The 13459-nt window shown below is 39.4% G+C and overlaps 1 protein-coding gene across 4 annotated transcripts in view; it reads left to right on the top strand.

The window, feature by feature from the left end:
* Nucleotides 1–4020: 4020 nt before the first annotated feature.
* ZEB1 (zinc finger E-box binding homeobox 1) overlaps nucleotides 4021–13459 on the top strand; it is a 166247-nt gene continuing 156808 nt past the window's right edge. For 2 of the 4 annotated variants that reach the window (XM_036228058.1, XM_016160099.2), the window contains exon 1: nucleotides 4036–4114. Coding sequence is in view for 1 of the 4 variants with exons in the window: in XM_016160097.2 (XP_016015583.2) it covers nucleotides 4057–4114 (58 nt within the window). In the remaining 3 variants the exon portion in view is untranslated. Of the gene's footprint in view, nucleotides 4115–4786; nucleotides 6308–13459 lie in introns of those variants that run through there. The other 2 variants (XM_016160097.2, XM_036228057.1) reach the window with 2 other exon arrangements.

Raw genomic sequence — 13459 nt, 5'->3', positions numbered from 1 at the left:
ATAGATAGTAAAATCACACGGAGGTCTAGGGAAACATTTGCCCCTATTCTTCCTTCCTGGGAGGCTTTACTTGTGGGTCCTAAAGACAACTGTCACTTCTGCATCACCCTGTAGTCATGTTTCCTTCCTGACTCAGCCACTGCAGAATTGGATGAAACTGCAGGCAGTGAAGTTACCACTGCCCTCTTTTGTCTGTGTGAACCAAATATCCAGAGTCACTACTGAGCCAAAGATTGAGGAGCAACTTTTAAGGGATTCTAAGTTCTGTACTTTGATGAATAACAGGTAGCAAATTTATTGTTTACTTCACAGCTCTAAAATCGCATGTTAACATAATTTAATTAATATAACGAATATGGTATCCTTCCATGAAAATAAGCAACTTTTTATTTTAATGCATATTGTAGAATGATATATTATACCTCTCAAATGCGTTCTGGAACTTAGGTACATGGAAATCATAGGCTCGATGCAGAACACTGAAATATCTACATAGGAAACTTAAAATAATTTTGTGTCAAGTTTTACCTTCACTTTTACATGTATCTTATATGGAAAGCAAATTGCAGGTGCAAAGCGCTCATAAAAAATTTACAGAAAAGAACTCAATATTAAAAATATTCTACCCATTTACATTTTTTCCTATAAATTTAGAAAATATTATAGTAATTCATTTTCAGCAGATTACCTTTCTTTCAGCATATGCAATCCCAGTGCTCACTAGAAGCAGTGTTAGCATTTCATCGACATTAAAAATAATATATACTGAATATGTACTATATGATGGCACTCCAATTATTAAAAACCAATAATACAGAATACATTTTAAACTCTTGTTAGTATCCCTATCATGTTTGATTGAAATAAACCTAAATTTTAATAAATTTATTCCTTTTCTAAGTTTATTCTAAAGATTTTTTCCAATTCTTTAGTTGCATTTAAGAGAGAAGAACTATCTCATATGCTTAAGGTTTAAAGCAGCAATTTATTTTGAGATATAATTTTGTTTGCTTTTTGTCCAGTCTAGATTTCAATAATTTGGGAAACATTTATAGTAATTAAAGTATATTAATAAAAAATTCAGTTTATAATATATATATTTTAGGATTAAAAAAATTGAAATTTTATATTAGAAGAGTTTAATATCAATATTCCCTGTGCATATTTGAAAAATAGGAATAAGCAGAGTTAATCATGTGGGGAAAATGATTATGGAGTATCTAACATCAAGAACAATTAGTCTCAAAATAAAGCAGGATATAAATGACAGTAAATGGCTTTTACATTCATGATTTCGACTGTTCCTAAGCACTCATTGGTAAAGGTAAACCATCTTTATAATCAAGAACAGATTCAGGAAAGGTCAACAACATTAATATCTGTGAGAAATATCTACTTACTGAGCATCTACTATGTGATTAGGTACTCTGCTAGCACATACACGAACAGGTGAAAAAAAAACAGGTATCTGTCCACATGGATTAAATAATTTTGGCCTAAGCTACCTCAATCAGTAAGCATTACAGTACAGAAGAAACTGACCTAGTTGGTTTTCACTTTGCTTTGTCTCTAATTTCAAGGTGAGGAGGAACACTGAAGAAAACTTAGTAGGGAGGTACAGGACAGGCACTTCAGAAAGAAAAGCATGTGTGATATTCCCTAATTTTAAGAGTAAGGAAAATACATAGTAGAGTTAGAAAGTTATTTTTTTCCTTTCTGAATGGAAATTAGAGTAATTAAAAATGTTTTATTTGTGGGGTGGGGTGCTGACAAAGGATGAAGTCTATAACCTAATTTAGAAGGCAACTGAAGAATACACAGCTCTTAAAAGGGTAAGAAACTTACCACTTAAATCAACCTAAAAGCGCAGACACAATTCTGGTTCTGATATGCACAAGTTTAGTTAACATGGTATTGAGGAAATGGAGAACTGCCTGTACTTAAAATGATCATTAAGAATAATGATTCTAGTGTTGGCATTGAGGATAAGAGTAGATATATAGATATAATATATAGTAAAGAATATTTTACAGCCACATTTTATGCACCAATAAATAATGCATTTATGTCTCAAACTACCAAAGCAAATGTGGGAGAGAAAATTTTCATCTACATTCAGGATTAAACTTTCTAATTTTAAATTACCAGACTTCAGCTGTAAATTCATTTCAGTTGAAAATTTTGAAGAGATTCTTAATAAATCTTCTAAAATTCTGGAGGGTGTCTGAAACGTTATTTTAATAGAAAACCTTGCCATAGGTAGAACCTGTCATAGATATGACAAAAATTTATTAAAAAGAGACTCATGGACATGGACAATGGACCAGTGGTTACCAAAGGGTAGGGGGGAGGGGGAAAGAGGGAGGTAGATGGGGGGGGGGATGGAGAAAAATGATATCAATTAAAAATAAAATTTAAAAAATTATTAAGCATCTACTGTGTGACAGCACTGCACTGGGCAACTTATTGTTACTTCTAATACACGATATGTCACGTTTCAGTTTCCTCAATTTCTCTACCAATAACTCTTATATTGTGAATTTACAATTACATTGAAATACAGCTGAGCTCATTTCATAAAATTGGTTCGACATTTCCTCATTTGAAAAAGGTGGGAGGGAAGAAGGGGAAAGCTAAATCCTATTGACTACTTAAGACTTGACTTCCTTGGTATTTGTGGGGTTATCTATATGGTTTTTCAGAAATCCTCGAATCTTGTACAAAGTCAGGGACTTGAGATAAGATAAGCAATTTGTCAGTCTCAAAGACCACATTTGCTAGTGTGCTTCTTAAGGTCCTATACAGGGATAACGGCCCATGTAGGTAGTAAATCATGGCCTGTTAAAACCTTAACTCTGAATTCTGACGTCAACGATCTCCTGGGACTATTCTAAGGCAGCTGCCCCCACCCTTTTTGGTACCAGAGACTGGTGTTCCTCTAAGAATCTAATGCTGGATGATCTGAGGTGGAGCTGAGGCAGCGATGCTAGCCCTTCCGGAGCCCCAGCAAATGCAGATGAAGCTTCGCTAGCTGCCTCTCCTCACCTCCTGCTGTGAAGCTCGGTTCCTAAAAGGCCAGGACTGGTACCGGTGGGAGGCCCGGGTTGGGGAACCCCTGCTTTAAGGGGAAAGCCGAGAGGAACGGGGAGAGAAGGGCGGCTGGACCGGGCAGGCCGAGGTGACAGCAGGTGAGCCTGTGTAGAGGAAGTGAGACAGGGACACTGTGGGTATTACTCATTCCGCTTTACCCCCGAGGTGGCTTGCAAGCGGAACTTCTCGCCTCTCTTTCGGTCCAGCTGAAGTAGTAATTGAAGTCACTTCCCATCCTGGTTCGCTGGGGGGAAAACCATGCGTCGGTAAGGGAAGAGAGTCAGAATGACAAGGGTCAGGTAGCCTCTCTCGTGACGCTGCGTGTCCTCGCCGTCAGAGGACGAGCTTCCCAAATCAATTCTTCACCGTTCCCCGAACTTGTCCTTCCCATAATTCTGGGAAGCCCCCGGGGAGAACTCAACACGACCCTCTCCAGAGTCTCAGGATGCTCAGAGACGAAAGCTGCGTAGGAGCGGAGCCCAATCTTGAGGATGAGGGACAGGTTGCTCCAGTTACTCTGAGGCGCAGGGTCCCGACAAGAAAAAGCCAGACCCATACGTGCCCCAAGCAGTCGCGGCGGGTGTGGCCAGTTCAGAGGCGGAACGCCGCGGAACCTCCTACTTTTACCTTTCTCACTCCGATAGCTTGTCGCCCTTCTGACCGTGTCCCTAGTTTCCCAACGTCCCCCTCCCCCATCCCAAGACACCTGAGGGAAACTTTTCCCTCGCCCCTCAATTCAAACTCAGCTGTTTCCACGGTTGCCGCAAACCGTCCTCTCCCTAGCAACAAGGTTCCGGCCGTAGAGCGAGCGGCTCTAGGTGTAAGGAAGGTGATGTCGTAAAGCCGCGAGTGTCGTAAACCAGGTGCGGTGGGGAGGGGGGAGGGGTGGAGGCGGAGGGGTGGGGGGGGGAAGAGGGAGGGAGGGGGAGGAGGTGACTCGAGCATTTAGACACAAGCGAGAGGATCATGGCGGATGGCCCCAGGTGTAAGCGCAGAAAGCAGGCGAACCCGCGGCGCAATAACGGTGAGTGGCGGAGGGGACCGGGGAGCGGCGGAGTCAGGGGGAGCCGGGCAGCCGGGGCGTCCCGGGGGTGAGGGGGACGAGCCGGGCCGGGGGCGGCCGGGGCAGGGACGAGCAAAGTGGAGTGGGAAAGTAGAAAGTAGTGCTCTCTGCCCCCCTCCGCTGCCGGAGCCGCGCCGCGGCCGCTCGCTCTCCCTGAACCGTTATGTCTCTTACCTGGTCTCTCTCCGCCTAGCGGCTCCTGCCGCCCCTGCCTCCTCCCTGGACCGTTAGCCGCCGCCGCCGCCGCATCCCCGGCGCAGGGCGGGCAATAGGGACACGGCGGCCACTTTTCTGGTCCCGGGTGGAGCGGCTGTTGCTTCTTTTCTCACTTTTCCCCACTCTTCTGCCCCTCGCGCCTCCCCGCTCCCCCTCCTTCTCAGCCCCCTCCGCTGTATTCTCTCTCAGCGCGGAGGGCCCCGGGAGCCGGGAACTAACTTGTGCCGGCGCTGGCCGTGCAAAGTGTCTTCCGCGCGCCGCGGCCCCGGCCCGCGCAGTCGCTCGGGCCCCGCGGCTCGGACCGGGCGGGCGCGCGGCGGGCGACGGCGGCGGCGGGACGCGGTGGCCAGGCTGCGTGTCGTCCGTGCGCGCGTGTGCACGGGCGCCGGCGGGGCGCGCCGCGGGAGAACCGAGCTCGGCCGGCGGCAGTAAAGTTGTGACTGGCCGGCGCGCTCGCAGAGTGGGCATTAGCGGCGGAGGAGCGGGTCCCTAAGTGCCCCTCCTCCCCGCGCCCCGGCCACCGCGCCCTGGGCCGCGGAGGCGAGCCCCGCGAGTGAGGTCCACGTCCTGTGGGGCGCTGGTGGGGCGGCAGGGGCGACGGGGCAGCAAGCGGGCGCCTGCTTGCTGCTAGGGGCGAGCCGGGCAGCGGGTGTGGATGGTGGCGAGCCGGGCAGCGGGTGTGTTTGTGGAGTTGTTACCTGGGTAGAGACAGGAAAGCACCACAGACAGAGCTCCCTCCCAGGGGAAGACTCCTTCTCCGCGCTGGGATGGGGTTGTGTGCGTACGCCTCTCTTTTTCTCTTTCGGTTTTTGGGGAAGTTGTTACCTGGGCCGGACGCTCGGAGCGCTGAAGCCGGATAATGGAGCTTGGATGGCGCTCGCAGTCTCGGGTGGAAGGGGAATGGGGGAGGGGGCGGGCGGACCGACGGACGCGCGGGTCGGCTGCTCGCTCTACTGCTGCAGTGTTTATTGATTTGTGCTGATGTGTCGGGGAAATACACACCCCTCAGCCTGGCGTGAGAGTTTAAAATAAATAAATAAATCAGAGAGAGAGAGAGACCCGAACATGTGGTGGTTGTTGCACAGTCGCCTTTCCCAGTTTGGAGAGACGTTGTAAGTTGATTGTATTTCTGCTTATCTCGTGGGCGATTCTGTGCTTTCTCTCCCTCCTGTTCAGCAGCGAAATGCCTGCTGATTGTTATTGTCTGGACAGTTCCTGTGCGAGAGGGGTGAGACTTGTCCGCCCGGGGGCGGCGGGAGCGCGGGGAGAGGCCCCCACCCGCCGGCCGGGTACCTGTTTGTATAATAATGGGCGGCAACGGCTCTGCTGCCGGCTGCGGCCCAGGCTATATAAGGAATTACACGTACATTTCGGACCGAGGGGCTCGTTTGGGTTCCTGCGTTATTTTTAAAACGAGTTTTTAAGAGTAGAGAAATAAATGCGCCTATAATGGGATCGCCGTATCTTCCAGAAAAAGAGGAGATATGTGTTTAAGTAAAAACTCTCTCGTGCTCCCCCCGCCCAACCCCCCTCTCCTGGGCTCCTTTTCTCCCTCCCCTCTGGGATGCGAAACGCGAGGTTTTGTAACCTTTCCTGGCAATTTTAGGTTTTGTGTGGGATTTCCTGTCTAGAAGCACATACGAAGATTTTAAGCTGCTTTAAAGACGTTTCCTTCCAGTCGTAAACATTTTTAATTTATGTGAGTCGACATTAAAATCATTGCGTTCATGAATGATTTAGTTATTCAAATAAACATTTGCATTTAAAAGCGTCTATCAGTTAATATTTTGTATCCTCGTTGTGGAGAGATGACTTGTTACAGCAAGGAGCAAGGAGCGGAGCAAAGGCTATTGCGATTTTAATTTCCTGTTTTAGCGTCAAATACTGTGTGTTCTGTATTGAGCTGTTGCCGCTGTTGCTGATGTGGCTTTATGAAAGGTAAGTTGGTTCAGAAAGGGCTCTTCGCTTTTTACCTTATTTGAAATGTTCATCGCCATAGAAAGGGGCTTTTCTTGTTGCTGACGACATGTGTGTGACATGTGAGTCTGAACCACCCAGCGTCTGTGCAGCTGCTGTAAACATGTTTACCTGAACAGGAAAGAATGGATTTCTCTCCTAAAGATACCGTGATATGAATATTACACCCATAAGGCATATCAACAGATGACTTAAGGGGAAAAAAGCTATCCTGAAAGGTACTTGAAATCAACAGGAAAAAGAGGTTCTCGGTCGCTGCAGCAAATGGCAACTTGTGCAGGTAGAAAAAAGATGGTGTTTAGTTTTCTCCTGCATGTATGTCAGCCCCCTCCTGTCTGCCGCTTTCATTCTCAAGGGAGGGATTTATTTACCACGCTTGCTGTCAGTGTTTTTCCTTTGTGTTTAATATTAGAAAAACAGATTTGGGGCTGCTTAGCACAAAATGTCTTGTCTGCAGTATGCATTACTCTGAGAAAACAAAAGGTGTTTAAGATAGCACTATACTACTACAGGTATCTTCCATTTTCTCACTTTTGGCTCTGTCCTTGTTTTTCTTTTTGTTCTCAAATGCATTTCATCCATTGCCGATGATTACCGTCATGCTATTTGATTAAGTCTTACAATTTGCAAATTAGAAATGAAGTTATGTGCCATTGTGTTGTGAAACCTCAGGGTAGGTGCTGGTTAATATTTCTTAGCAACGCAATCATATTTAAGTTGCAGTTGTTTATTGGAGCAAATTGATGAGAAAAATGTGAACTCAAATCTTTTTTAATGAGGGAATAAAGGATGTATACAGTGGCAGGTAGTCATAGAGATACTTGATGTTGTTATATATAATGTTTTGTTCATTTTAAAATAAGGTAGGCAGATTTAACTGTTAAGCTTCCAGTAAAATATTTTAATTTTCTCTCTGGAGTATATCTGCATAGTGGGATATTAATGGGAGAATCAACTAATGCAACTTGATAGGGGTAAGTTGAGCAAGGTGTGGCCAAAGCATCAAACCTTATATAGTAACTTCATGGTAATGATAGTAGTTGTCTATAAAATATTGGCATTAGAATTTTTTTAATCAGTTTTTTATCATTTATAATGTGATGCTCTGCTGTATTTTAAAAACCTCATTTTTTCATTTATATTCTCTGTGTGGTTTTCTGTATGTATGTATGTATGTATGTATTTTGGGAGAAATGTACTCTGGCTGCTAATGACCTCTTGCTGATTAATTTACTTTAGATGGAATAGCAGGTACATATCTTTGTCATTTTTAATATTTTCACTTGCTGTCTTTGGAATCCACCAGTAGAGGATGCTAACAAAAATGATATTGGTGAAGTAGTACCATAAGTCTGTTTATCTCCTGTTGATTTGGACCTTTCGTGTAATTCTGAGTCTTACTGTTATTTCATACTAGCCTTGAGTAAATTAAGCATTAGCATTTTCTGGTCTGCTAAGAATGAAAAGAAGTAGGAATGTTTGAACTCGAACAATGTTATAAATTTGATCTTTTTAAATCTTGAAATTGAGGTTGCTGTCAATTTAGTTTTGCTTTAGATAAGTCGTATTAGTGCTTTGTAAAAAAATGTTTTATGTTAGTTTTGGAGAACATGTAATGATTGGCTCATTTATTTTGCATATTTACTATTTAATCTTTTTTATTCATAGTAAGAGCCCTGAGAAAAGACATTTTTTAGACATTAAAAGATGTAAATGAGTAAATATGGTAAGAAAAATTGCAATTAATTGATTAATAATACTGTGTAATTATTTTCTCATAACACATATAGACTTAAACTGTACATGGGTTGGCAGACAAACTACTCATGAAGGAAGGTGTTAACCAGCAAGCTACTCAGATGTTAGTGATTTTTAGATTATATCTTTTTTTTCTAATTAAGAATCAGAAGAATCAGGTAATGTCTAAATTTTAATTTTACCAGTTGTAAATTAAGGGACGTAAGTTTGTTTAGAGATTTTAAATGCAGTGAAAAAGTCTCCATTGTTAATTGTATGCTTGTAGTAAAAGAATCCTTTTCAACAAACTAAATTAATATAACTTTTACCTATAAATAATTGCACAAGACTTAATGAATTTAGTTGTCTTTTTGGTTTGTGTCCTTAAATACTTAAGTTAATATAACTGTAAACTTTTGGAAGCCTTTCATTGAGATGTTTGAAGTATTTATCTAATTATTTTTAATGGTGTTTCTATAAATGTGTACATTTATACTATTGCATTATGAACATGCTCTTGTTCATAATTCAATAGTAATACTGTTTATCTTGAATTAGGCAGAATTACCTGTATTTTCAGGGAAGCCTGCGTGAATTTCTCATTTTAGTACGTCATGATTCTGAGAGAGAAAATAAAGTTTTACATTTCCTGACAGCTATTTCTTGAATTGAGCATTATCCTATTTCAGTAGTGACTAGGTGCAATTCACTTACTTTTTTTAAAAAAATTAACTGAGGAGCTTTACCACAAAGCCATGACATACATAATTGTAGCATGGAGCAAAACTTAAATTATCTTATAAAGCGAAAGGATTAATCACTTATTAAGATGACCCTGATATAAAAGCATCTGAAGTATTTTGTTAGTACTTTTTTCTTTCTTTAGTATCCATTATTTTTGAAATGACGTACCCTGTGTTTGCAATTTTAGTTGCTGTGAAGCATGTGGTGAGAAAGTTCTATCAAATTGGGAATATTTTTTAAATAATAGCATAACTATTTCTCATAGTTTTGTTTTTATTTTTTCCCCTTTTTTGCTTTCCCCTGTATAGGTCATATTTAAGCATGTGATTAGAGCCAGATGTAAACATAGATGCAATATCATGTGGAATTATATTATTAGCTACTCTTAACTACCTGTATTGAATTGCAGTAGAGGAGAAGAAAAATCATGCAGATTTTGGAAGAAGATATACATTAGTGTGCAAAAGTGCAATGAGAGGTTAGAGGACTTGATGAAATTGTAGAAATAGTATTTAGGATTGGAAAAGATTTCTTAATCTTTGCAGTTTGATCACTAATGCATGGGTAAATGAGTGTTAATTTATAATATAAATATAAGCTAAAATAAAAGCTTGTTGAAAGAAAATTAGGAAAGTACCCTGTTTAGAAAGTATAATAAAATGGTTTTTAAAAATACATGTTATACATAGTACCTGCTAAATCATTGAACTAGATGAAAGCTAAAAGTAGAAAATAAATAGACATACACAGAGTAGAGAAAGTTTCGTAGCAGCCCAAGTTAAAAGCAAATCTGATTTATTATATAGGCATTGCTATAGGAAATTATCTTTTTTATGTATGGGACTGCGTTTTGAGGATTGTATTCCTAAAGGGAGCATTCTTAGGACATCAGTTTTACCAAATAAAAATTTTCAGTATGGTGTGAGCATGTCTAGATTTTAACCTTGATGGAGGTGGGTTATGCTGCTTGTTAACCTGAAATTGGGTTGCTTGAAAATATGGCAATATATTTTACTATGTAAATAGCAAAATGCTTTCTGATAAGTAAAATTTGCCTTAAGATTGTTTTCAGAGAAAAAATATTAATATTTAGAAATCACTTCATTAATTTTATTAATACATATTTTGGAGCGTATCATTTAGGTGTGTGTAGATAACTTGAAAGATTCCAAAAGGGAGGGCAAAAAGAGCCAAGTTCATGTCTATATGTGTATTATAACTTTGAAACATTTTTAGATTCCTGGTATTTCATCTTTTAAGAAGTAATTTTTTTCTCTCACTTGTTTCTTCCGTCATCTTCCTGTTATTTAATACATGTCCTCTGTTTTCATACAGGTCACATATATACATTTCTCCTCATAATCAACTTTATATATTTACTGAGATTGATATGTGGAGTTTGAGATATAAACTATGGTCGTTGGTGGAAGACTAACGTTATAGTATGGCAACCTGGGAAAACCTTCATCATCTCTTTTGCAGTAACAACTGCATCTGTGCTGGAATTATTAGTAGCAGATGTTTTGTGACCTCTTAATTCCCACTCCCCCCTACACCATCACCCATCCTTATTTAAAATTAAATGTGAATGGAAGCTAAATACGGGAATGATGTCAGTTTCTCATGTTTATTGTTGTATTCTAAGAATATTGAAATTCCTATTTTCTCTTTGAAAAATTTTAATTTCACATTTTTGGGTATTTTAAATATTCTAATTTTAGTTTTTTGGTATTTTAAGTACTCCAATTTTATCTTCACCAGCCTACAGTATATCCTAAATTTCCTTATCCTTAATTCACAGTACGATTTGAATGTTTGTTTATTTGCTTTTTTGTTAAATGCTTAGTGTGAGTTGTTTGTTGATTTAAAACGTTCTCTTGGAATCTTAAAAGAAATCATTCTCTTGGATTCTTTTTTTAATATGGAAGAGACCCTTAGAGATCATTTTTTATCTGAAAATTGATATATATAAGCTGAAATTTACAGCCTTCAAGTAGAAGTTAGGTAAAAACTTTAGCATGTGTTTTTAGAAGTGGAAATAGTGACTTGTGGGAAGAGCATATGGTAAAATCCCTTAAAGAGTAGATTGTATGAACTTGGACTGAGGTTAACCTTAGTCTGCCTTAGATATCTGAAAAGGTTATGAAAATCACTGTATCTCTTTAACGTTTTCTCCTTTCTACCCCTCAAAACTAAGTTGCTAATTCACTCCTATTACTACGTAACTTTTCTAAATCTCTTTGATATGCTTGTTTTTTACCTTTTTTTTTGGGGGGGGGAGGGGCAGGGAGGGAATAGTTGGAGGAGAGAAAATAACTTCATATAAATAACTATTAAGAAAATAAAGGAAATAATTTTGGAACTGGAGGGATTTGGGAGAATCATCCAAATCCATTTGTGCAGATAAGCAAACAGGTTCAGAGGTAAAAGGACGTTTTCAGGTTTCTATTACTAGTTAGCTTGGACTAGGTTACAGCTTTTCAAGTTCATAGCTCAGTATTTCTTTTATTAGACCATTTGGAGCATATTTATCTGTGTTGGTAATAAGAACTAGATGCCATGAATTTTCAAATTTATCATAATTAAAACCAAAATGTATTGTGTAAAATGTTCAGTCATCTCAGAAAAAGGGATTTCTGATCCATTTGCCTAAGTATATAAAAGCTGCTATTACCACTTGAAACAGTTGACATGCAAAGAGTTAGTTTAGTATTACAGGTACATTCTCATTTGGTTATAATTTTTTCTCTTCATTCCCAGTCTCTACTTTCATTTACTTTGTCCTTCCCAAACCTCCCTTGTACCCAGTATTTTTATGTACTTGTCTCTGTCCTTGTAAATTTATGGAGTTCTTTGTGTGTTTTGCTCTCTATTTTACTTCACTCATCGTGTTTGAGATCTGTTCATGTGGCTGTATGCACATGTAGTGTGTCGCTTTTAACAGTTTGGTATTTCATGGTTTGCTTCTAGCACAAATTATTTATCAATTCCTCTTATGATGGATGCCCAGGTTGACTGGAACTCTTAGGTACAAATAATTCTGTAATAAACATCTTTGTACATGTTACCAATGGCTGTGGAAGAGTTTCTTGGGGGACATATATCCAGACGTGGTATTGCTAAGTTAGAGGTCTCCTATTTAATATCACTAAGTTCTGCTGGATAAATTCTAAAATGGCTACAATTTTTCCTTACCAACAATGTATAAAAATTTCTAATTTTTCACATTTTTGCCAGTTTTTGGTATTGTACAACATCCTACATTTTGCTAATTTGATAGTCATTAAATAGAATCTCATGGCTGCTTTCATATGTTTCTCTGTTTGCCAGGGAGGTTGACCATTTATTTCTTCATATCTTTGCTAGCCATTTGGGTTTTTGTTTCCATGTCTGGCCTATTCATATCCTTTGCCCTTAGTTTTACTTGAGTTTCCACTTCTTATTGATTTCCTGAGTTCCCTGAGTAATTGGGAGACTAATCCCTTGGTGATTTTATTTTCCCAGTGTGTCAGTTATCTGTTGATTTGACTATTGTACAAGAGTCCTTAATGTATTTAAATCTATCAAATTTTGATTTTGTGGATGGTAAGAAGTTCATCCTAATCCATAAACTTCAAAGATATTCTTCTAATAGTTTTATAGTTTTACCTTTCTAGTTAGATATTTAATGCATCTGGGTTCATCTTTAGAATATAACCTTTCTTAAGAGAAGCAAATATAGTGGTTAATTGTTTAGGTTGATCTTATAAAGTACTAGCTGAATCACTTTGACTAAGTTAGTCTGCCTATGTTTGAATTTCCCCATATGTAAACTGGGGATGATATTTTCAGAGTTGGGAAGATTAAATGAGACCTATGAAGAACTGTGCCTAATACATGTTTTCAAGAATTCAGTAACTTTCAAAATTTTACTTAATAGGTTGTTTAAATACATTTTTGCATCAAATGACAATTTCTTATCCTCTTGTCAATATTAACTCTAATATAACTGCCATCTAAAAGAATGTTGTAAAATTTGTTTGTTGTCTGCAGCTTTGACCTTAATCATTATGTAGTGGTTCTGGACCAAAGGACAAAGCTGTTTGTTAAATCAGCAATAGAATAGTAATACACACTGAAGCTTCATATCAATGCTATTTGTGATAATGTCTTTTAGCTTGAGGAAGGCTGCCTTGGATTCTTTTTAAGGGGCCTTATATTGAGAGAGACTTCGCCGTATTACTTTTATGTATATTATTGACATGGACTTCAAAGGTAATCTCTTAGTGTTATTCTGATGCATAAAACAAAGAACCCAACTCTAAGAGAGCTAAACTTTTATATTTTCTATTTGAAAAGCCTAAGGAGTGTGGAGTACATGGCTTTTCATATACTCATTTGGTTTGGATATATTTAAGAAACGATTGTCTTACTGTGTTTTGTGGTATAGATCAGAGCAATCCTAAAACAACAGTTAAAGTCATAACCTGTTTGGGGTGTGTGTGTGTGTGTGTGTGTGTGTGTGTGTGTGGTTAATAAATTTATGGAGGTTTAATTGATGTACACCATTATGCATGTACATTTCAATAAATTTTGACATCCTTATAAGTGTAATCACTAACACAGTGAAGATATAGAACATTTCCATCATCC

Source organism: Rousettus aegyptiacus, unplaced genomic scaffold (genome assembly GCF_014176215.1).
Source record: "Rousettus aegyptiacus isolate mRouAeg1 unplaced genomic scaffold, mRouAeg1.p scaffold_m13_p_10, whole genome shotgun sequence".
In the NCBI taxonomy this organism is placed as follows: Eukaryota; Metazoa; Chordata; class Mammalia; order Chiroptera; family Pteropodidae; genus Rousettus; species Rousettus aegyptiacus.
Note: the sequence above shows the minus strand (reverse complement) of the source record. Positions and strands in the feature narration are given on the sequence as shown.